General features: G+C 39.3%; 1 protein-coding gene across 5 annotated transcripts in view; it reads left to right on the top strand.

The window, feature by feature from the left end:
* The window catches only part of DOCK8 (dedicator of cytokinesis 8), a 94,082-nt gene extending 71,431 nt beyond the window's left edge, over positions 1–22,651 (top strand). For all 5 annotated transcript variants that reach the window (XM_063320365.1, XM_063320364.1, XM_063320366.1 and 2 more), the window contains 16 exons: positions 273–360; positions 3,001–3,097; positions 4,372–4,506; positions 6,371–6,523; positions 7,580–7,738; positions 8,517–8,617; positions 9,046–9,238; positions 13,497–13,640; positions 14,533–14,664; positions 15,447–15,581; positions 16,121–16,210; positions 16,582–16,818; positions 17,447–17,590; positions 18,648–18,754; positions 19,618–19,785; positions 20,410–22,651. In XM_063320365.1, the coding sequence (XP_063176435.1) occupies positions 273–360; positions 3,001–3,097; positions 4,372–4,506; positions 6,371–6,523; positions 7,580–7,738; positions 8,517–8,617; positions 9,046–9,238; positions 13,497–13,640; positions 14,533–14,664; positions 15,447–15,581; positions 16,121–16,210; positions 16,582–16,818; positions 17,447–17,590; positions 18,648–18,754; positions 19,618–19,785; positions 20,410–20,473 (2,147 nt within the window). In that variant the 3' untranslated portion in view covers positions 20,474–22,651. The remainder of the gene's footprint in view (positions 1–272; positions 361–3,000; positions 3,098–4,371; positions 4,507–6,370; positions 6,524–7,579; positions 7,739–8,516; positions 8,618–9,045; positions 9,239–13,496; positions 13,641–14,532; positions 14,665–15,446; positions 15,582–16,120; positions 16,211–16,581; positions 16,819–17,446; positions 17,591–18,647; positions 18,755–19,617; positions 19,786–20,409) is intronic.
* The last annotated feature ends 498 nt before the right edge of the window (positions 22,652–23,149 follow it).

Here is a 23,149-nt window from a genome sequence, read left to right as displayed (position 1 = left end):
TTCATAGCAAAAAAGGTTGTTTTGTTTAATAAATGGAATAATTTGTGTTTAGGTCTTTGAAGACATCTGTAAGCAAGCTAATTTTCTAAAAATCCTAGGTTAAAAAAAACCTGATGGAGTCCTGTCCTTTTACTAGAGCCCTGAGGCTGTGAAGTTGAATGGTTTTAGTTCTGACAAACTGCTACACACACGTACCTCCTTCTTTCAGTGAGCTATCAGACTTCAGGTGTCCCCTTTTGCTTTAATCTCACTGATATATGTTGCACTTTCAGGGAATGACAGATCAGCAGGGCTAAATGAAAACCTGCGCTGGAGAAAGGAGCAGACTCACTGGCGGCAGGCAAATGAAAGACAAGATAAGTAAGTAATTTAATAAATATTATTTCTTAGAACCAAGCTGTTTGGGTTTTTTTATGTTTTGTTCTTTCTCCTAGGATGTTTTATTACAAAATCAGAAGTTGCAATCCTTTCACTCTTCCATCAAAGAGAAAGAAATAGAAAATGTTTAGGTTGCAGAAGTATTCAACTGTTGCTATGACACAGCAAAAAGATTACAAATACTTGAATAAGAAGTTTAAATAGTTATCTACACATTTTTTCCTGCTGATTAGCAGCGTGGTAAACACCGGTTATTGATACAGGTTATATCAGCTACTCCACAGAGGCTTGCTGTGACATTTATTTTGGTGTTGCTATGGTTCCTCACTGTATACAGTACTGTCATATAAGTTTTGCCACATTAAATCAGTTGGGCTGTGTTTGACATGCTATGTTAAAATTGACAAGAGTTATTGGCAGGAGTAGGGAAAGATGATTCTGTGGTTAATATTTCTCTTGTTGCAGGTTTTAAGTTACAAAGTCTCAGTACATTTCACCTTATTAGCAGTATATGGTAGTAGACAAGTCAGTGTCTAGGTTTATGGAAAATTGTACTTTCACGAATGATTTGTGTTACTAACAGCATTTTCACACAGTACATGCTAAGTTTCTGTGAGTATGGACCTGGTTGTTTTTCCCTAAAGGGAGTGTGTCGCTTGTCCGTAGATACTTGCTTGAATTTTGACTACCTAAACGGGCCACTGTGCATCAGATAGAGATTTTGGCCTATCACCAGTCCAGCTGCTGTGAGCTCCCTTGTGAATTTATGAATTTGAACTGAGAACACTGGCTTGTGCTATGTGGCAGCAATGTTGTTGTAGCCTAGCACTCATCCATGATTATCACATATATTTTTTAACACAAGATTGTTAATTTGGAATTTATCTGAACTTAAAAAAAAAGAATCCTTCCACCTTCTGTGCTAGATTGGAAGAGGTGCAGAGATGGTGTGAATATTCTTATTTTGACCTGAAAGTAGCTTGCTTTCTCCCAGCCGGTTTCATTGAAATCAAAACAAAACAGTCCTTCAGCAGCAGCTCTATAATATCCTATAGTATCTTTTTACACGAGTTCAGTTAAACCACTTAAAATAAAATTTCTGGTTACATAAGTAAAACTCTGCATATTGTTCAGGCCTTTCTGGTTTACCCAGCGTTCATCACTGTGGTATGCAAGATCTTTGCTCTCATTCTTTGTGGATCCCTTTAGTGTATATGTCCCATAAATAAGGTGTTTGCAGATAGTAGCTGGCACAGCAGGTTTGCACAGGTTGCCACTCAGCTTCACTCAGCCTGCTTCTTCATGAGTCCAGCATACTTTAGGACTGCAGTTGTAGTTATAAGGTAAGCATGGTGTCAGAGAGGATCCAGTCAGCATGGCTAATATGCAAGGCTGAGTGATTCCTGGAAATGGTTCAAACAGCTATGCTGTTTGCTTAATTTGTTCAGTTCTTACTCACATTTAGCGATCCCTGGCTTGTTTATAGCACCCGCCTTTTGGCAGATCCTTCTGTTCTTCATTGCTTTAAGTGATTGTAATTCATAACCATGCAACTGCCCTGACTTCCTTTCTTAGTCCTCCCCAGAGTTATCTGGTTGTGCCCAAAAGGATGGCTCTTTACTTTTCTGGCTTTCTTTTTGGGTAAGGCTCCACTGGGCAGAAAAGGTAAGTGAACATACCAGAAAAGCCACAGATTTTGAAGTCACTCAGCAGTGTGACTGCAAGGGTGTTGCTCCAGCCACAGATGTGCACCTTACAAACTTTGGCCAAAGTCAGAGCAGCTCTAATCTCAAGCTCTAGGGAGCAGCTTCTGGCCATGAAACAGCCCTTTTCTGAGCAGTTTAGGAAAAAGAAAAAAGCCTCCTCTTTGTGTTTTTGGCATAGAAGGGATCTCTGAAAATACACTTTTGTTAGGAGCTGCACCTATGTTTAGAGCATTCAACTTGCAGAGGGGCTGTGTTCCAGACCTTGTCCCTAAGTCTCAACTAACAGAGTATCATACATTGCCTTACCACCACCTTCTGTCTTTTATACATGCTTTGGACTTCTCTTAAATGACCTTGGGCACTGCTGTATTGACCCTGCAGCTGTTGGACCTCCTGTCTTATGTTGTCAACAGTGTCAAGAATCAACATTTTAATTTACCTACATTAAACACTGCTGCTATGGCATTGCAGCAATTTCCCCTGTGCCCAAGCCTGCTGGTTTTACTTTTCTTCTGAAAGTGTTAAATCAGTTGCCTTTTATTCCTTTTTGGGTTCTCATGTCCTGCTACAGGTAATGCCTTCAGAAATTACTGCATAGCTTACTGAACAATTGAACGTGATATTGAGGGCAGAGTGGCCGTTACACAGATTGCTATTAAGGAAGTAGAAGAAACTACTTGAACTATCCAGATGCCTACTTTTCAGGTGTTCCCTTTGAAACTTCTGTTCTATGATTAACAGCTGTCCTCATTTGACTCAGTAGTTCTTAAGAACCACCTCTGAACACTATTTTCATTGTTTGCTCTTATGGGATAGTTCAGAATGGTATTGTTTGTATTTTGGCCTTGTTTAAACAGTAGACCATCTAACTCTGGGGGGACTTTCTGCATGCCTTAATTGGAAATCCTTTTTGCAGGACAAAAGCTGAGCTAGATCAAGAAGCTCTGATCAGTGGAAACCTGGCAACTGAAGCTAACCTGATCGTTCTTGATATGCAAGAAAACATCATCCAGGTGGGAAATGGCAGAGCTGGCTTGGTACCAATCCCTGCTCCCTCAGAAGCCAATAGAAGCAAGATTCTTTTGTCCTTTTGTTTCTTAGGCAGTGCAAAATGTTTTAATTAAAGATCTTCTGTAAATTTGTATAATCTTGAAGGGGAAAAAAAAAGATGAAGAGGAAGGAATCCAAAGATGAAATTGCTGCCTGCCTTAGCTGTTGACACAAGCCCCTTCTACTATAGGGCATTGCACTACTGTGAAAGGGAAATTTACCACCTTGTTTTCAGTAGATGTTGTTGAAAGCCATTTCCACTGTCTTACTATGATCTGGGAGTTTGGAGAGGATGAGGGAGGAAAGATTTTCATTTATGCTAGAAATGTATCTGAAGATATTAGTAATTTGGAACTGGACTGTTGGGTTGCCTTTGGTCATACTTGCATATACGATCCTGTGAGACAAAAGGGTTTAACCTTGACTCCCACAGAGTGCTCAGTGCAGGAAAGTATCTCCTACCTGCATGGAGTCCTTCTGAAAAGAGATATGCCTCCCTAGAGCAATGCAATGTGCAGAACTTACTTCTAGGAGTCAGATGCAGTAAAATTTCACAGGTTCTTTGACAACAGTGGAACCATGATAGTTATAGTTGACTCTGCTCAAACATGGTCTCCTAGTTTAGGAGAGGCGCTCCAAATTCGTGGACATGGGAATACTACTGTTGGAGCAACATGCCTATTCATAGATAGTGAGGAGAAAACTTTGTTCTTGAAAACCTGTTAGCAGAAAAGCATTTAGGTACTAGACTCTTGTAGTACTGGGCATGATTTTTGCATGACACCACTCATAGCACCTAGTCTCCCCACTATTTAGTTTTTGGGTTTAATCAGAGCATACCAGTATGTCTGTTTAGACTATATGTCCGGGAAATCGGAGCATGAGGGGGCAAGGGGAAGGATGGTGCTTGCCACCTTGATTCACTTCCTGATCCAAGGTACATGAAAGGTTGGACAGAAGGTGGACAGAGCTTCAAGAGTCACTGCAGAAGCTGGCTGAGCTTAAAAATGCATTGGAGGTTCTACAGACATTGACAAAGGTTTGGGACATTTTCCCCTCTGTCTTCCTGATCACTACAAAAATGTTTTGAAATTATGCAGAGGTTAACAAATCAAAAAACTGCAATCTCTAAACTCCTGGATATGTCTCCTGGACAGGAGAGCAGAACTTCAGTTCCTATGTGCTAGTTCATTACTGAATTACCTCAGTTATTGTTGGTTTTCTCCTCCATGTGTAGGCAAGCTTTGCAGCAGAGTGCAGAGACAATCTTTTGGGAGGAGTTTTGAAGGTCCTGGTAAATTCTCTTGGCTGCGATCAGAGCACCACTTACCTGACTCATTGCTTTGCTACACTCAGAGCACTCATTGCTAAGGTATGCTATTGACATACTGATGTTTTCATGCTTCCAATCAAGTTATTAGAGCAGCATTTTTAGAGCAGAGCTGTGTGTATTCACTTAACACTTTTCCTTTGGCATTTGTTAAATATATTTTGCATATGTAAATACAAATGTATACCTATAGCAATGTTAAGGGACTTCTACAGCTGTTGTAAAGTTGTTTCATTGAAGATGTAAAATGGAATAACTGAATGTGAATAATCCTGTGGTTTTAGCAGTCTACTCGTAAATATAGATGATTTACTAATAAAAAGGTAAAACACTCCACCTATTATATTTCAAATACATTCTGATTTTAATTAGGAATCTGAATGACGAGGATTGCAGATTCCATAAAGTCAAACAAATTGTTATATCATCAGGACTAGTTTCCAGTCAGCTGGGCAGCAGAGAAATCAAAACTAACTCATCAGAGATCAGGGGGATCATTCTAGGTTTCTACTTCTAAGATAGATTCCAAAACTCTAAGTAGATTTTAAGATGTTGACAGATTTCATCTTCATTCTGCCTGAAAACTAAGACAAATCCTAATCTCTCTTTCATTTCTGTATCACCAATTTAAAAAAAAAATCAAAATATATACTAGGACGGAATTTGACCCAACATTTTTATAATAGGAGTCGTATTGGGTTAGGTGCTTCACGAGGACTCTCTAAAATCTGTTTAAGATTTATTATCCTACAAAGAAAAGCGGTTTTCACAAAAAGTTTCCACAATGGAAAAATCCATTAAATCTTTTTTTTCCCCTAACCCATTCTAAAATGCAAATAACAAACAGGATACTCCTGTCCAATTAATGCCTGTCTGCTGGCAAATGCAGATTGGCTGACAAAGCCTAATTACAGGGTAGGTATCTGAGTAGTTATGAAGCTCACAATTATGTTTTCATTGTACGTTATCTTTGAAAGCTAACTTCCAATTGCAATAATTAATTTTGTGAAGCAATTGTTATTCTCATTGGCATAGATCTTCTAGTTAAGCTGACTCAGTTCTGTATTTTATGAAGCAATCATTCCAATTATATCTATTACACTGTGGGTATATAGATGTTATTTTACAAATAAAAATAATAGAACCCTGGACCAGCAGGCTTGTAATATAAATTAGACATAAACCAGTGAGATAATGGGCTGAAGAAACGTTGAGAATTGGGAAATGGGCCTGCAAATGAAAAATAATGTCCTGTTCTGCTCACACACCTTTATCAGTCCTATGTATGTACATACAGTACTGGTGCCTCTGTACTGTGTACAGTGAGAGTTTCTTAGGGCAGATATCCTGCCACCTGGGTTTATTATCTGCTAGGTGCATTGTGGAAAAGCTGTAAAGGAGGATCTGGCATGAAAGATGGGCAGTGGAAGTTTTGTGGCTTACTGTAGGAAGAAGAACCCACTGGAAGGCTGGGGAAGGGTAGGGCATTGGTGCAAAAAGCTAGTAATTGCTCCTTATGCTTAAGAAATTATTCGCATGTTTCATCAACAATTACATATTCTGAAAACAGAACTCTCCATGCTTCTAAGAATTTTGCAATACCTGATGTTTTCAAAAGCTCCTAAAGCCATGGGACTCAGAGAAATTTTTTTATTCTTTCTCTTTCTGCTATTCTTTTTCTAAAAACACAGCCTACTTTCAAACCCTTCTTCTCTGTAGAAAAGCTTGAAAGTGGAACCTATAGTACCACAGGAATCAGGAATCCAAATTAAAAAAAAAAGTATAAAATGTATCTTTTGCTAACTTTAGTCTTTGTCTGAATCCTGTGATTTTTATGCACTAAACTAATGATGTTTTAATGGCCAGAAACTAGAGTAATGAATGTTTTCTTCTCTATCTCCCTTAGTTTGGAGATTTCCTGTTTGAAGAGGAGGTCGAACAATGTGCTGACCTCTGTCAAAGAGTTCTCCATCATTGCAGCAGCAGCATAGATGTTACACGGACTCAAGCCTGTGCCACTCTTTATCTCCTCATGAGATACAGCTTCAGCTCTACCAGTGTAAGATTTTGAGAACAGCACTATGTTTTGTGCCACCTTTTTTTGTGATCAATTGAAACTTAAACTGAAGTTGTAATAGCAAATAGAATGCATCTACAGATAAATAGTCATATGTTACGCTGTTTCACTCATTTGAGCCAGAAGAAGTGCTAGAAGTGTAGGGGGTAAAGTAGTTTTAATTATTGTTTATTACTTTGTTTAGGAAAATGTGACTTTTTCTGCAACATCTGTAAATGCATCTTCAAATGCAACAGCATTAGGGGTCTGATAGAAAGGACTATACAATGCATAAGCAATACTCTTCATTTTGTCACGTTTTTTTTTCACTCCTGTGTCAGAACTACTTAGACTAGTTCTATTCTAATGCATATACAACCTCAATAGAATTACTGTATGCTTGTATTAATGGGAATTCTTTGCTGGCCCTTTGGTCTCAGGACTAGACTCTGATTCTTACAACACGTATGGAGCAAAATACGTATGTTGTGCATGTAGGTTCACAATGTCCTAGCATGAAAGGATAGACGTCAGCATTTTAGGTAGCATCTGATCTTGCACAGCATTTTCTTCCCTAGTTGTTATTTTAAAAGCCTTGAATGTACAAAAACTGTTGGCTTTGCAGGAGGAAAACGTGCCTCTGAGACACCATGATCAGCAAAGCATAGTGCCTCACTACATGAAGCCCCCAGAGGCCTTTTGCTTCCCAGACCTGTTTCCAGAATGTTTTCCAAGTCCTGCTTCCTCTTCTTCTCCTCTGTGGGTGGCCTGATCTACACACCCACAGGTCTGTGCAGAGCAGGGAAAGAGGTGCTTCCCCTATATATTACAAGATATGTCTTTATCCCAAAGTACAGACATGTCAGAATTAGTCTTAACCAGGTAAAACAGGACTGGCTTTGATGCACCAGAGGCTACTCATGTGAGCAGTGAGTTTAACACACTCAGTGTAAGCAGGAGAAATTGAGTTTGGTTTATACATTAGGCAGAGCTGTAAGTACTGGTATGCATGGTGCAGTGCCGCCATCATTCTCTCATGCTTTTTTTTTTTTCTGAAAGAATTTTGCAAGAGTGAAGATGCAGGTGACCATGTCACTAGCCTCTCTGGTTGGCAAATCACCTGAGTTTAATGAGGAATTCCTTCGACGATCCTTACGAACCATCCTAGCCTATGCAGAGGAAGATGCGGATATGCAGGCAACTCCATTTCCCATTCAGGTCAAATCTTTTATGACATCTGTGCTTTTATTAGGAACTTTCACATAGAAATGCACTTGGAGCAAGTCCTAGATCTTGGTCTTCCAAAGCAATGAAAATAAGGATGCAAAGGTTATTGCATGATTTTATTTCTAACACAACAATAAGCGGGGAAGAAATGGAGGACATAATTCCATAGAATAAACTCTTAAGAAGTTCCACGGAAAGGAGAGTCATCTCTTAGCTTTGTGTACAACTTTCTTCTAGATCCCAGCAGGAACTGTACCCTGTAAGTTTCCCAAGATGGAATTTGATTCATTATGTTTTCAGACAAGTGGCAACGTGGAAACCTCTCTCCCTTTTTCAGTTCATAAGGTGGCAGCAGCAATAATTGAAAACATTTCAGACAACTGTCAGATGTTTTGCTAAAATTCTTACAGTAACTCAGCTTTTGCCAAAGACTTACAAAAACATCTGCTTTGTTATCAGATCACAGATCAACTAAAGCTGAACATTAGCACATAGGTTTGGGTTTTTTTCATTCAGAAATAAACAAATCAAAGGACTCCAGTTCATTTTTATTAATTAAAATGTGTGTATAAAATTTGCTATGCTAAGAGTCTTTGCTGCATTGAATAGAGTTGGAAAAACAGATCTTGTAGCAACTCAGCATCCTGACATTTCCTTGGGTAAGAGGGACTAAAGTAGAGTAACTTCATCTGGTGTAGATGCTGTCATTTTTCTAGAAGGGAAAAAATAAACACCTGAGAAATGCATTTTGATCTTTGTATTACTCCAGGTAGAGGAGCTGCTGTGTAATCTGAACAGTATCCTGTCAGATACAGTGAAAATGAGGGAATTTCAGGAAGATCCGGAGATGCTCATGGATCTCATGTACAGGTGAATCCATTTAGATTTGCTACTGAGGAAATTCTGCAGTGAGGTGAGCAAAAGAACTGTGCATTTTAGGGACAGCCTCTATCTGTTGTGCTTGTGTACATTCCCGCTTTAGCACAGCTGATCTGTCACAGGGGGGCCAGGTTGCAGTGGAGCCCCTGGGAGTTGGGCATAGACTTGAGCAAGGACAGGAGTCAGGGACTGATGAACACTGAAGAGTCTTGGGTTCCGCAGTTTTACTCTCCTCATTGTGCCTGTGTATCCTGGCTACCCCCGCCTAACCATTTCTTTTGCCCCGTGCTATGTGAATTATACAGAATAAAGAGAGAGATGCCTCCTTCCATTCAGCCCAGGTGAAGAATTATAAAGCTTCTTTCTGTTATTTGCGAAGAAGTGATTGTTCACACCTCCTTTCTGCCATGTGTTGTTAGAATTGCCAAAGGATACCAGACATCACCTGACTTGAGGCTGACTTGGCTGCAAAACATGGCAGAGAAGCACACCAAGAGGAAGTGCTACACAGAAGCAGCCATGTGTCTGGTCCACGCTGCAGCACTGGTGGCAGAGTACCTCAGCATGCTTGAAGATCGAAACTATCTCCCAGTAGGCAGTGTCAGCTTTCAGGTAAGAAAAGGCTCCCAAGCTCTGACAGCATAAGGCTGGGATGGCCTGTTCTGGTGTGTGTACTCCTTGTGTTAAGCAGAATAGAAGTGCATGTACGGGGAGGAAAAGTTACAATGGCAGAGTATCCATCACCACTTGTGGTAGATTGTTCCGATGATTTATCCTTACTGATGAAAACTGGTACTTTAGTATCTGACTGTGTCTAGCTTCTGTAATCTCTTGTTTGCTAAGTAGAACCCCTCTATTACCGCATGCCTTTTCCTAGGGCTGTTACTTATCAACAGTGACAGACACATCTTTCAAACATCTTTCTCATGATTTAGGTAATCCAAGCTACTCAGTTCTTTTAGGCGTGTTCTCCAATCCTTCGACTGTCCTCCAGTTACTAACCAACACCCTTTTGACTGATGAATGACACAATCACCATAGTCCACACACAGCCACATCGAAGTCAAATAAAAATGTCCCAGAAGTTCTTTAAGCCTGGGAAGTATCTCTCAGTTTATCTCTCCAAAGACCCCACTGATTCTTTTGGCATTGTTGTGCTCTTTACTCAGTAATACATTGATCTTTTCCACGGAGTTTTCTTGGGTTTTGTTTTTCACTCCTTTTCTATATCACATAGATGAAAGCATAACTCTTTGTTGTTAGATTTAGACATTTTGAAATGTAGATTTTTATACGCAGTTTATTGGATTATGCAGTTTTTGTTAACCTTGCCTGAACTGACTTCATGTGCAAATTCAGTGATTTTACTGCTTTTTAAAAATAGAAATGGCTGAACCCTTAAAATATTCCCATGTGTTGATGTTTCGTCCTTTATCATTATTCTCTAAGACTAGTGAAGACCACTGTTCATTTACAGAGCGTTTACTGCAATGATTATGAATCATTCCAACTAATTAGTGGAAATGTTTTGCAGAATCAACTCAGATGTTTGCATAGACATCTACTGTTGGGCATTATTGCCTTTATGAGATTGCAATCTCTTTAAAAGTATCAGGTTTATGCAGTCTGGTATTGATTCAGATTATTTACAATACCTTTAGTTTTTTCTCAAGTAAAATTTTGCATCAGTATTTCCACCACTTTGTCCTGGATGCAGTCTGATAAACCAGCCACTCTCTGCTTATCTTGTTTACTTTTTAAAAAACGTGGTCTCCAAAGCATATTACCTCCTCTGGAACTTCCCCAGTTTTCTAAAACATATGGCAACTCAGTATTTGCTGCCTGAATACCCTTTTACTTATCTCTTTTGGACTGTTGAGGAACACATTTTACGGTCCAGCTGATTTTTAAATGGCTAACACTACTAGTTGGTACATTCATCATCTGTTGATATAACCATACCACCTGTTGTTTTTCTTTCAGAATAGTAAATAACCACACCACCTAGGGACTTTTTCCCCTTCAGAATAGTAAATGTGAACGTGATTGAATCATTTGGCATTTTGCGTTGAGTTTAGTATGTTGGGCATATTTGCAATTCCACTTTAGCAACAAGGTGATGGACCAGTGTTACTCTTAAATTAGTGTTACTCTTAAATTCCTTTACTTTTAAGATAGCTGTATATACTCTTTTCACTGGCTAAACTTCTGGCCATTGATATGTACTTCTGCCATTTTGCATCCCTTATCAGTTTTGCGTACTTCCTAACTTCTAACTTCCATTCACTGCTTCTATTTTCTACTTTCTCCCTACTTGTAGCACACTATCATCATTTAGATACAGCTGAAATCTGCATTCCCTTCCCAATGTCATCGCGCTCCTAGGCTGCCTTGAATGCTTATAATCTCACACATTTGACCCTAATGCAATTCCTCCTTCCATTGCCCCCAGATTATGCAGATTGTCATGAATGGGTATGTTTCCAGTCATTTTAGAGAATTGAAGTCTATGCTACAAGGAACTAGGCAAGCAAAAACCTAGAAGTTTAAAAGAAACAAATCAATCTCTCTCATCAAAATACTTGTGTATATACATATATGCCAAAGGAACAGTTGCTTCATAGAAGAGAGGTAATAAAATGCCTTAATGACCAGAAACACAATTGCACAACTCTTTATCTGACAGCATAATTTTGAATTTCAGTTTGCTCAATAACAATAATTAACTATAATAACACTTTGCATTTTTACAAAGCCTTTCAAGAGAAGAGCCCTCATTCTTTACAAACAGATTGGTGTTTTGTAGCACCTGTGAAGATCTTCTTCAGATGACCTTGATAAAAGAGAGAAACACTACTCACACTGTCTTGGCTTTACCTGGAGTTCCAGATCTCACTCATTGACTCTTTCTGTGTCCATTTCTTCATTTAGCTCAGATATGAAATTAACTAATATTGGTGATATACATTGAGTTGTGTGAGGATAATATAGTGTTCTAAATTGTTCTGGATGAGCAGAAGTGTTATCTCCTTTTTACAGATGCGTAAAATGAGGCAGCAAAGGATTAAATCAGTTGACCTAGGTCTTCGCCAGTGACTTTGTTAGTGTCCAGAAAACTGATTGTCAGTAGAGTAACACTTTTCCTTTTACTGTGCCAGACAAAGCTGTACATGCTTCCCTCTGTGCAATCAAAACTATCCCTCAAAATCAGAATGGGATCACTTTCAGTGAAATTCCCTTTAAGCTTAATTTGTGTTTATGCTAAATCCCCTTTGCAAGTGTTAAGGCGGACTTAGAGTATGAATTGCATAAGGATGACTTTAAAGCCACTTTATATTATCACAGACAAGGGCTTAGTTTGTGTATCTACCTGCTGAGGCACGCAGCTCATTAGCCTGGGCTTAGCAGTAGCCTAATTCAACTGTGCACTTTTAGGGATCTAGGTTGCAGGTTACCCTAGCCATATCTAACATGGTGGTAAGGTCTGGGGAACACAGTAAGGAAAAACCAGAAATTGAGCTGCAGCATGGGTTGTATGAGTTGCCCTAGGTACGTGTCAAGGAGGTTAACTCTCATTGAAATCATTATCTTCAATGAGTCCGGTAGATAAAAAGTGGCACTGGTGTGCTAAAACATGCTGCAGTTTTCCCTCTGGCTGAAATTCAGACATATTCTTAACTCCTGCTAATGCTGTCCTGAGCTTTGTGCTCACCCTTCCAGTGGAGCTGACGTGATGTGCAGACTAGGCACTGCAATGGCAGCACGGCTGGAGTAAATTTCACCCATGGAGAAATAAATACATCCACAAAACCCAAAGGGGAAAGTCCCATGTTGCTAGTGATGTGTGGTGCCAATTCTTTATCTGAAATCTGATCAATAGTAACAGCCCTCAGTGTCTCTGCCATGTTATAAAGATGTCTTTAAGGACTTAGCTAGCTAGCCAGCTGGCATCTATCCTGCACACAGACAGATTGTCATTGCCAGTTTCTGCTGAAGTGAGACACTATGACACTAATTTAACTCCTTTCAATTACTAGCAAATCGAAGCTTAGCATTTTTGCTGCTGTTGAAAGTTACATATGCTAGTTCCATACTGTATGTACACATATTTTAATGTTTATTTACACGTATTTCTATGTACTATAAAATTTTTAATGTTGACTCTACTCAGCGTCATTTATTCAAAGGGATCATAAAGAATTGCAGACATGTTATTTCATGGTCTAGAATCTCAAAGAGTGACTGACACTGTGTACTTTATCTAGTTTTATTTAAACACACAATAAGATCAATAACTTTAACAAGAAATCAAGTAAATTCTGCAGAATCAAGGTGTAATATGTCAGGAGCTGAAACAAGAAGTTGCGTTCAATTATTGCAGTTTTCAGAGGAATATTGTCTGTGTCCTACTTCTCCTCTGCTTGCAAAAGTCAAATCAACAACTTGAAAGTCCAGCTTCTTCAAGCAGGTGGCAGGAGGTGCAGCTTGGAATTTCCCATCCCTAGGCGCCAGCAACGGGAAGGGCACATTGGTTGTGACCCTGTGGCTGGGAGATGGAGCTCATTGCAGCTTCATGGAAATCCAGCCACCGGAGGGAGGCCAGTTTGCAACCTACAGGTGTCTGTCTTTTAAACCTGAGGCAAGAAAGTAAGTTTAGAATTCTTGTAGTGAAACTCCTGATCTGCCATCTGCAGAGATTTATGATGTTACATTCGCTTCTAAACGAAATTTAACTGTGTATCCCCTGGCTGCATTTGTATAATCTCAGTCTTCTTCCTGTCATATAAATATGTTGAAACTGTTTCTGTCTCAATCTCTATGATAGACTGTTGATCTAGGTTTCTGATTTCTCTGCTCTGATGTATTTTAGAACATTTCGTCCAACGCACTGGAGGAATCTGCTGTTTCAGATGACGTTTTGTCTCCAGATGAAGATGGTATATGTTCCGGGAGGTATTTCTCAGAAAGTGGCCTGGTAGGGCTGCTGGAACAAGCAGCAGAGCTCTTCAGCACGGTGAGTGAAGGCCAAAACCACAGTGGTGGTCTCTGGGCCAGATCCATATCTTATTTTCCTGCGCATGAGGAAACAAAGCCTTACTGCTAAACCAGGCCCCACTGCAAACAACAAGAGGCAGAGACACATCTTATGGCTGACATAAGACACATCTTATGGATGACACAACCTCACCTCAGCCAGGCTGCCTAAGCTAGGCTTCTCAGGTAGCCTAGCTGAGCCATATATCCACCTCTACTGTGCAGACTACAGGCAGCATCAGCAGAAAGTGAGTGTCCCAGGCATGAACCAAGCCTTTTAGTTGGTATTTTCATGGGATAGTACATTTAAAAAGAAAATCTTGCTTAAACTGTAGATTTTAGAAAGCATGTGAGATTTACTCCTGTGCTTTTATGCAGCATACCACCACCACCAGCACTTACCATGTAAAGAGTCATGATGTCAACACTTAAATAGGTCATCATATTGTTGTAGTGCTAAAGAGGATATATAATTTAGCATCTCTGAAGATATCATTTGTGTTCTTTTTGTCCATATGCAGTGCAGGATGCCCTGAACTACGCATGCTAAACAAATCCGTTTCCTTCTGCTTACCTGCAGTGTAGACTTTTCTAGCCCCTAAGTAGAAACCATGTGCTTTACACAGGAATGTAGGCTTGAGAGCCCAACAGATAGAGATCCAAATTAGATCCAGTTGGTGTTTGCAGCTCAGACCTACCCATTTACTATTACTAGTTTTTAGAAAGCTAAAACATCCAACATAGCAGATTAAAAAATGAATCCCATAAATCCTCTTTTCAGCCAGGCATTAATGGAGATGTACTTTCTTTTCAGAGTCCATGAGGACTAATTTATTTTCTTCTATTATTTTCCTTTTTTTTTTTCTCCCAAGGGGGGATTGTATGAAACTGTGAACGAGGTGTACAAAATTGTCATCCCCATACTGGAAGCACATCGAGACTTCAGGAAGCTTACCTTGACACACAGCAAGCTACAGAAGGCCTTTGACAGCATTATTAATAAGGTACTCATGAAGCAAGGCACTGCTGGCAAGACACATTGATGGGTTGCACTCTTTGTTTAAGACTGGTGATAATAAAACTGTTCATGTGAAATAGATCCATTTCTTTTTTCTAACAAACGCTTCCATCAGCTTTGGGTTACCTACAAAGGGTAGTCTACAGTGAAAAGAGGTTCTGTCTTCTCCGTAGGAAAAAGCAGAGATGAATACAAAACTGATTTAAAGTTACAGAAAAATAGCTGAACAGGTCAAACTTAGAATGAGAACATGCATGATTCCACCTGGCCATATCTATTTAAGAAAATAAACTTAATTTTCAATTAACTAGTGTTTTCAGTTATAAAACAGAAGAAATACAAAAACTTGTCTAAATTCTCAGCACTCATACTGCCTCTTTTCTTCTCTTTCTCCAGAAGAATCTTATTGCCTTCTAGTCAGTTTCAAATTCTTACCAATTTTCGTTGTGAAATTTTAGTTTTGTTAATGTGTATCCAATGGAATTAAAAAAGAAGTTATTTTGTTTTGCAAAAATCACTTCATGATTAACCTAAATTTTAAATTAGATTTCAGTCAAATATCCCCTTAATTTGTATGCTGTCCTTCAGGAATACGTGCTTCTAATCCATCAGCACTGATGATACATAGAACTGTCTCTGAAATAGGGAAAATGTAGGATTAGTAGATTTTCTTATATATCAGTTGGGAAAAAAAGGCATCCAAATACTTCAATGTTTACATAAAAAAAATAGGTCATAGTAAATTTCCTCCTTGTTTTTACCAATTAGGGTCAAAAGAGAATGTTTGGAACTTACTTCCGTGTTGGTTTCTATGGATCCAAATTTGGGGACTTGGACGAACAGGAATTTGTTTATAAGGAGCCTGCAATTACCAAACTTCCTGAGATTTCTCACAGATTAGAGGTAAAGAAAAAAACACTGTGTTAACATGATCTCCAACGTTATGTCATACCTACTAATGAACCCACACAGTTCTAATAGTATTATTGCTATATAGAAATCAGAAACAAACTGATTTGTACCATACATTATTTCCTTTGTGTATATCCTTTCCATTGTAGCCCTTTTTACTGTAGAATGATGAAAGTGATCAATCCTCTTGAGGCTACGTCTCTTATGGGCAGGCCTGTAACATATTCAGTTATTTGATTTGAGCATGCCAGATATTTGCTTTGGTATCTTTTCAGATTTTTCATGGAATTTCTTTCATGGTTCCCTTCTGATCACTTTACCTTGAGTTCTGCTTTTTTGTAAGCAGCTCACACTGATCTTTCTTCATCAGAAGATGCCTTATCCTGGCCAACTGTAATTCATGAATCAGTATACTGACTGCACAGAGACCAGAAATTGTCATGGTTTCTCCTTTCTCCTAGAGGCATACAGATCATTAGCACTATATTAAGGACTAAAAACACTCTGGGATAATTCTGTTTCCTTTCCAGGGATTTTATGGCCAGTGTTTTGGGGAGGATGCTGTGGAAGTGATTAAGGACTCTGCTCCTGTAGACAAAAGAAAACTGGATCCCAATAAGGTATCCCCTTGAAACTTTTATGTTCAAACATTAAGGCACAAAAAAAATCCCAACTTGGCTGTATCTTTGTGCCCAGGGATGTCCTTAAAGCCTCTGTGAAAGGCTTAGTTTGGTAGCTTGTCACAGAGTCTAGAAATTAGAAGTTCTGATGTGTGGTCCCTCCTGTGGCTCTGATCCCAAGGGTTAAGCTGTGCCTTCCCTGGAGGCAAGTTTTGTCAGCTCTGAAGAGAATAAGCCCTGAAGGATTTCCAGCTCAGTGCACTTCCAGACCGTGCTTAGCCAATGTGAACTATAGGCTATTTCATATATGCCATTCCTTTTACTTTTCTTGGGTTGTAAAGTACTGCAATGGTTCTTCCCTCTTTTCTCAGGCATATATACAAATTACTTTTGTGGAGCCGTATTTTGATGAGTATGAGATGAAAGACAGGGTAACTTATTTTGAGAAGAACTTCAACCTCTGTCGGTTCATGTACACTACACCTTTCACCATGGATGGGCGCCCCAGAGGAGAACTTAGCGAGCAATACAAGAGGAACACCATCCTAACCACAATGCATGCTTTCCCCTACATCAAAACTAGAATCAATGTCATCCAAAAAGAAGAGGTAATTGGGTTTTGAGGACAGATCTAATTTCTCAAGGGCTGAAGGAGTTTCTGGGTGAGATTTTCAAATTCTATGCTTGGCAGAAAAAAAAGAAGGCTGAATTTCCCACGTTATTCTCATAAACGGGAATGGCATACAATGGGTAGACAAATGCAAGATGGGTATTTACTATGGAGGAGAGAGTTTAGTGAGTGTATGTTCTTTTGAGTTCTCGGTTGTAATGCTGTGGAGGAGGATACGTGGAGCTCTATTTATGGCTGTACTTCTAGCTGATAAAGTACAGTCAAAGAACTAAATTGGGCTCAGAGCTGGTTTAGAGGCAGGGAAGCTTTATAAAGATAGGAAGTGCAAAATCATTTCAGACATGAAGTCAGTAACTTATAATAATAATGGATTTATGCAAGCAGGAAGTCAGATACAAATCCTGTTCTTGCAAATGATAAGATGCCAATGAGTTTTGGATCAGATGCAGCATCTACCAAGATGACATTTAGATTAAACAGTCTTCCTGGGTTTCACAACTGCTGCTTTTGGCACAGGAGAATGATAGTTGTACTGCCAGATTTAAAACAGGTCAATTGCATGCATAATTCAGGTAATGAAGCATCTTTTCTTCCATTTCCATTAGTTTATTTTAACCCCAATTGAAGTTGCTATTGAAGACATGCGGAAAAAAACACAGGAACTAACTGCAGCCACCAACCAAGAACCACCAGATGCCAAAATGCTCCAGATGGTTTTGCAGGGCTCAGTTGGAGCCACTGTAAATCAGGTAAAGGATACAAATAAACCAGATGAAAAGTTTCTGCATACTTTTCTCATTGTGCTTTCTTTTTTGCTCTCATCTCTTGCACTGGAAGAAGTACATCTAGTCAGACACATTTAGTCACAATGTGCATTTAAATTTCATCCCTTGATATTTAGTCATTGTATGCTGTTCATTAGATATGCTTTTGGTGAAGGTGCTTATGGAAGTGCTGTCTTTGATTGTAGGTGCCTTGTGGCATCTGAGCGCCTTGTGGCATCTGAGCACCTTGTGGCCCTGGAGGCCTTCTGAATGCATCCAAGGATTTTCCATTTCTAGCACGCTAGCCGTCTCAGCCATTTCGTTCACTCCAGGTGTATCCCTGGGGAATGGGAATAATAATAACAATTCTGCTGTGGGACAACCACAGACTTAAAATTTCACAGAAAATACATGAAGTCAAGACCTGAGTGCCCCAAAATAAAGTTGAGGTACAATAATTATAGCCTAAATATGTCTGCTAACAAAAAAGGCAGTTAAAAAAAGACGTAAATGAAAGAATGAAGACATAACTGAGAGAAAACTTGACATTATCCACAATGTCACAGAGCTTGCTTTCTTTGCTGAAAGCCTAAATACTCTCAGTTTCTTCAGATTCTTCATCAACCAAAGCCTCTAGTCTGAAGTAACACGTTGCTGTAAGCTTTGGAAAGAGGGGTCCTTTTCTGCACTGGGCTTATTTAACTCCCTTGGGTCTTGTAATGCCACAAATAGGATCTGTTTTTCTCTCATGTAACCAGATTTGGCAGTAGACCTGCCCCATCTCTTCTCCGCTGAGTAGAATTTGTCTGTTACCTTTTTTGTGGGGCTGGAGGAGAAATAAAAATAGGAGAGGATAAAATATGATGGGCAAAAACTCTGCTTAACAAGGGAAAAATCAGGCGGAAAAAGGAGCAAACCCCCATCCTGTTATGGTGACTTTTCTTTCATAATTCTGCTCATGAAATAACAGTTTAACCAAACGTGTGGTCCGTTTTCCGTCTAAGCAGGTGTTTTTGACATTTTCCTGTGTTTTTCCTATAAGGGACCGCTAGAGGTAGCACAAGTGTTCCTGGCTGAAATTCCAGCAGACCCCAAACTTTATCGACATCACAACAAGCTGAGGTTGTGCTTCAAGGAGTTTATAATGAGGTCAGTAAAACAAAACTGAAATGCTGAATTGCATCAATAAAGAAAATAATTGCAATAATGCAACGATAATATGACTGTGTAATTAATTATTCAAGTTACCATCATAAATCCTGGCATCTCCACGCTTTAGACACTTGGTCCAGACTTGTCTCTGCTCATGATCGATGCTTTGGTAGGCTTTGCATCCCGAATGGGAATAAATTTTAACACTTCAAACTAATTATGTAGAAATTAAGATCTTTTTTTTTCTTTGTTTTATCTTTTGATATTTTACAGAAATCAAGCATTTCAGATTATTGCCTTGATTTTCTTTTTAATAAAATGACATTTTTATGTAGGAAGCTGTTCATAAGAAAACATTTGACCCTACCTTACAAGCAGATACATTGGTAGTGGTAGCCACATATGGCTTTTGCTTTAGATGTGTTTCTAAATCTTAACAAGCATACTCATATAGCAAGATATTCATCTCCTTAGTCCAAAAAAAGCGTAATTGCTGAAGGATAACTTTAACTTAAATAAAAATGAGCCTTATGCAGAAGATACAGACTGTACTCTCTGCTATTGTCATTCCATCTGTTTACAGTAAGTTGGAAGGTAGCTCAGTATTCTGCAGTCGATTTTTTTTTATTAGCTCCCTCATCCATTTCTAATGTCTTAAAATATCACCTCAATTTGTGTACTTGGAAAAGACAGAGTGTTCTTATTAGTTCATTATCATTTTGGACTTGACAAGTTATCACAGGAATACCTAGCCGAGAGGAGATGTATCCTTGGCCACTCAGATTACCTAACACGAAGTCCATGAGTTTAACAGAACTAGGTGATACATGTTATGCCTTTTTTTCTTTTCTTTTGCCTAGGTGTGGTGAAGCAGTGGAGAAAAACAAGCGCCTTATTACTGCTGATCAGCGGGAATATCAGCTAGAGCTCAGAAAGAACTACGGGAAGCTGAAGGAGAACCTTAGGCCCATGATTGAGAGGAAGATCCCAGAGCTGTACAAACCTGTAGTGAAAGTCCACAGCACAAGGTACAGTTAGGGCAGGGTTATCTGTTGTAGCTATACAAATACAATGCCTTTTTCTGCAAGGAAGAAAAGCAGTTGTACTAGCAGGTAAAAACAGGCCATAATATACACTGCCAGAAGTCTGCTGGCTCTCACTGGAGCTGAATGTAGTATTAACTGTGCTGCTTGCTCCTGGGATAAGGGATTTATGTCATTTTAACACATCATTAGAGAAGATTTCCCCCCACCCTAATGAAAGATATTGGAAACATCTTGCCATTTCTTCAACATATGGAGCCAGGAAGGAGATAGAACAGGTATGTGTTTGTTTTGAACACATGGCACCATGTGATGTTAGCCATCAGGAAGTAAGAGTGATCCTTTCACTCTCAGATAACATAATCCAGTTTAGTTCCATGACTGAGACAGAAGAGTCTTAACTTACATTCTTTGCTTATGAATATACACTTCTTCACAAAGCCACTGGGTCCAGTGTGGGGTGGGAGCAGAAGAAGGAATATGCCTCTGACCTGCCAACACATAACATGTTTCAGCTGATGATTTGTCAGCTGCTCCTCTTCACAAGGCAGGTATTTCTTGGATTCTTTTTCATTTGACAACTTTATTTATGGATCCATTTCATTTCAGGGAATCTTTTCGAAACCACAGTTTTAGGAAATATGATGCCCAAACTTCTTCACAAAGCACTTAAGAACTAGCTGCTTTGGCCAAGGAAGAGCATCATGCTGCAAGCCAGAAGTGATGGGATATTCAGCATCTATGAAACCAGAAATCTTTCACAAGTCAGCATGTGTGCTTTCTGGACAGTGTGCATTTACACAAGATCACTGAATGAAAACTGGGGGATGACTCCTAATCAACTACGTCCTATGAGGACTTGGAAAGAAAGGGGATGCTTTTTAGTTACTTTTGCATAAATGGTAAAATAAACACATAATGCGGAGGAGTGGACCATTAGAGTGGTCAGTGGCATGAGGTCAGTCATCACTAGCTAACAGATACAACTCTGTGTGGTTTGGTTGAGGTGTTCTGTGAATCCAAATAATGTATTAAAGAGATGATGACAAATTATGTCTATTTATGGTCCTTTTCCAAGACAGCATTTACCCATGTGCTTTTGGCAATAGAGTACATTCTGCAAGTCTATCACATGTTTAAATGCTGTCTTAATGAGGAAGGACATGGTCCCCTGCTCAGTGTTTGCTAAGCTGGAGCTGCAGGAAAGAATAATTTCCTCAATCAGTTTCTGCCACCAGTTTCTATCACGGTCCTTAACTGCAAGGAGAGTTCCGCACAAGTTTTCTCAACCAAAGCTTGGAAAGCAAGAAGTAGCAACAAATAATTCTTACAGGTCTTCTAATTTTTTTCTAAGTATAGGGACTACTACTTGACTTGCAGTTGGATTTCTTAATAATCAGTGTCATGTTTAGCACAGCTAACAGGTAATAGTTTAAAAAGAAGACGCTAAGCTATGAGTGATTCTTTTACTATAAAATGCTCTTATGTAAATAACCTTATCCACCATTAACTACAGAAGCACACAGTGAGGATTTCCTGCAAAGCACTTCACTAGGGCTTTACTGCAGCTTAAGAGAAATTAGCAACACTTTACTAAATAATCTTTACAGCACTTCTTTGAAGTAAGGAAAAAATTTTATAATTTTGCAGATTAGGATGTTGAGAGAGAGAGACTCAGGACTTTGGTACTCATTTAGTGAGGCAGTGGCAGAGCCGCAATTTGTATTGTGACCACACTTACCACATAATGTTTGTATTTTGAAACAAAGATCCATGAAAGCGTCCATTGACATGACTTCCTTCCCTCCACCTTTTCAGGGGTTTGGAAATTATGGGTTCATGCTGATTAAAGTAAGCAATGCCATTTTCCCAAATACAGAATTTAATGTTAAAATTTTCCTTTGTACTTAATTTTAAAAAATGACAGTGAACTTTCTCAGAGCTGATGCCATGTGTTTCTAAATGCAACAACTCCACTCCGAAAGTATAAAGGACATTGAGGCTGCTGCTGTTAGTGGAAACATTTTGACTTTTTATGGTCATCTGCAGCCTTGCCATCTGATAATATGAATTTTCCCAGCACTTCATTGACATCTGAGTGAGTCAGATTTTGCATGTGCTATGTAGAAGATTCACAGGGATGATCAAACAAGATGAGATGTGGAAATAGGTGAAATAAACACTGTACTTACATAGCACTTGGAGTGTAAGAAAACATTTCCCTCCTCATTCATACTATTGTTAGATGCAATAGTCAGGAGTAACTATTCTGTCAAAGCACATAAGGAAATGATACAAAAAGCTCAAAGCAAAAGATGCCTCCATGGAGTGGCTTCCCTGTATTCAGGTTACTTTGAAACAGTCCTTAGTTGAAAAGATGATTAATTTCCCAAAGCTTTGAAGGGATGAGATCTCTACCTATGGGAACCTAGCCCTTTATCTACTGTTTTTAACAGCCTGTTCAGGAGGAAGGTCAGAATACTGTCATCTGTCAACCCCATAATCCAACCTCATTGTTTACAAGATGCTTATCCTTTACAGCCTAAATGACAGCAACCTCAGGTAAACAAAAAACTGCTACAGGTATACAATATACTAGGTAAAAGCAATGAAGTGTTTCCTGTTGCGTGGTCCTTGAACTAAAACAATGCTCAGGATAATATGAATGCTGAAGGACTCCTCACTCGCGTTTTACAAGCTGAGCACCCCTCAACCAGTTGGCCAGTCTTGCCCTCAGTTTGTAGCTCATGTTGTCCCTTCTACAAATGAAACGTGGTTCGTACATTTCTTTCAAGAGTTAAACTATGTGTATTTTCTACTTTATTATATTCATTTTGCAATAAAGCAGCTGTCTCACAGGGTGTTCAGAAATGTCTTTGTGTTACACCTTATACCTCAATAGAATCCAGCTGGAAATAAAATTCCAGTAGGAACAACCTTCCCTCGTAGAAGCATCATTCAGCAGAAAATACAAAGATTTCGGCAAGGGAGGTGTCAGTCTGTCTCTAGGATAAATAGTGTCTGTTGCAGAGGTAATAGGCAACAACTTGCTTCATAACTTTTTTTTCATTTGCGTCCATGAAAAATGGCAGCGGGAAGCTGAGTGACAGAAGTGCCCTCCTTTCTTCTTCCAATGTGTAGGTGTAGAGCAGAAACATGCCTGATTCTTGAACGACACGCCATCTGAGTGATTCAAGACTAGGGAGAGTTGCATGTGTCCACACTAGTTAGCTCCAGGGCTAAACTACTGAGGCTGTCACAGAGGAACCAGCAAGCGAGGCACAGAACCACACCCGTCCAGGTCCAGAGATTCCCACAGGAGCTGGGAGCTCACCATAGCTCACTTAAC

This window comes from Chroicocephalus ridibundus, chromosome Z, assembly GCF_963924245.1.
Source record: "Chroicocephalus ridibundus chromosome Z, bChrRid1.1, whole genome shotgun sequence".
NCBI lineage: Eukaryota > Metazoa > Chordata > Aves > Charadriiformes > Laridae > Chroicocephalus > Chroicocephalus ridibundus.
The sequence above is the reverse complement of the archived record's forward strand: the minus strand, read 5'-3'. Positions and strand labels throughout refer to the sequence as shown.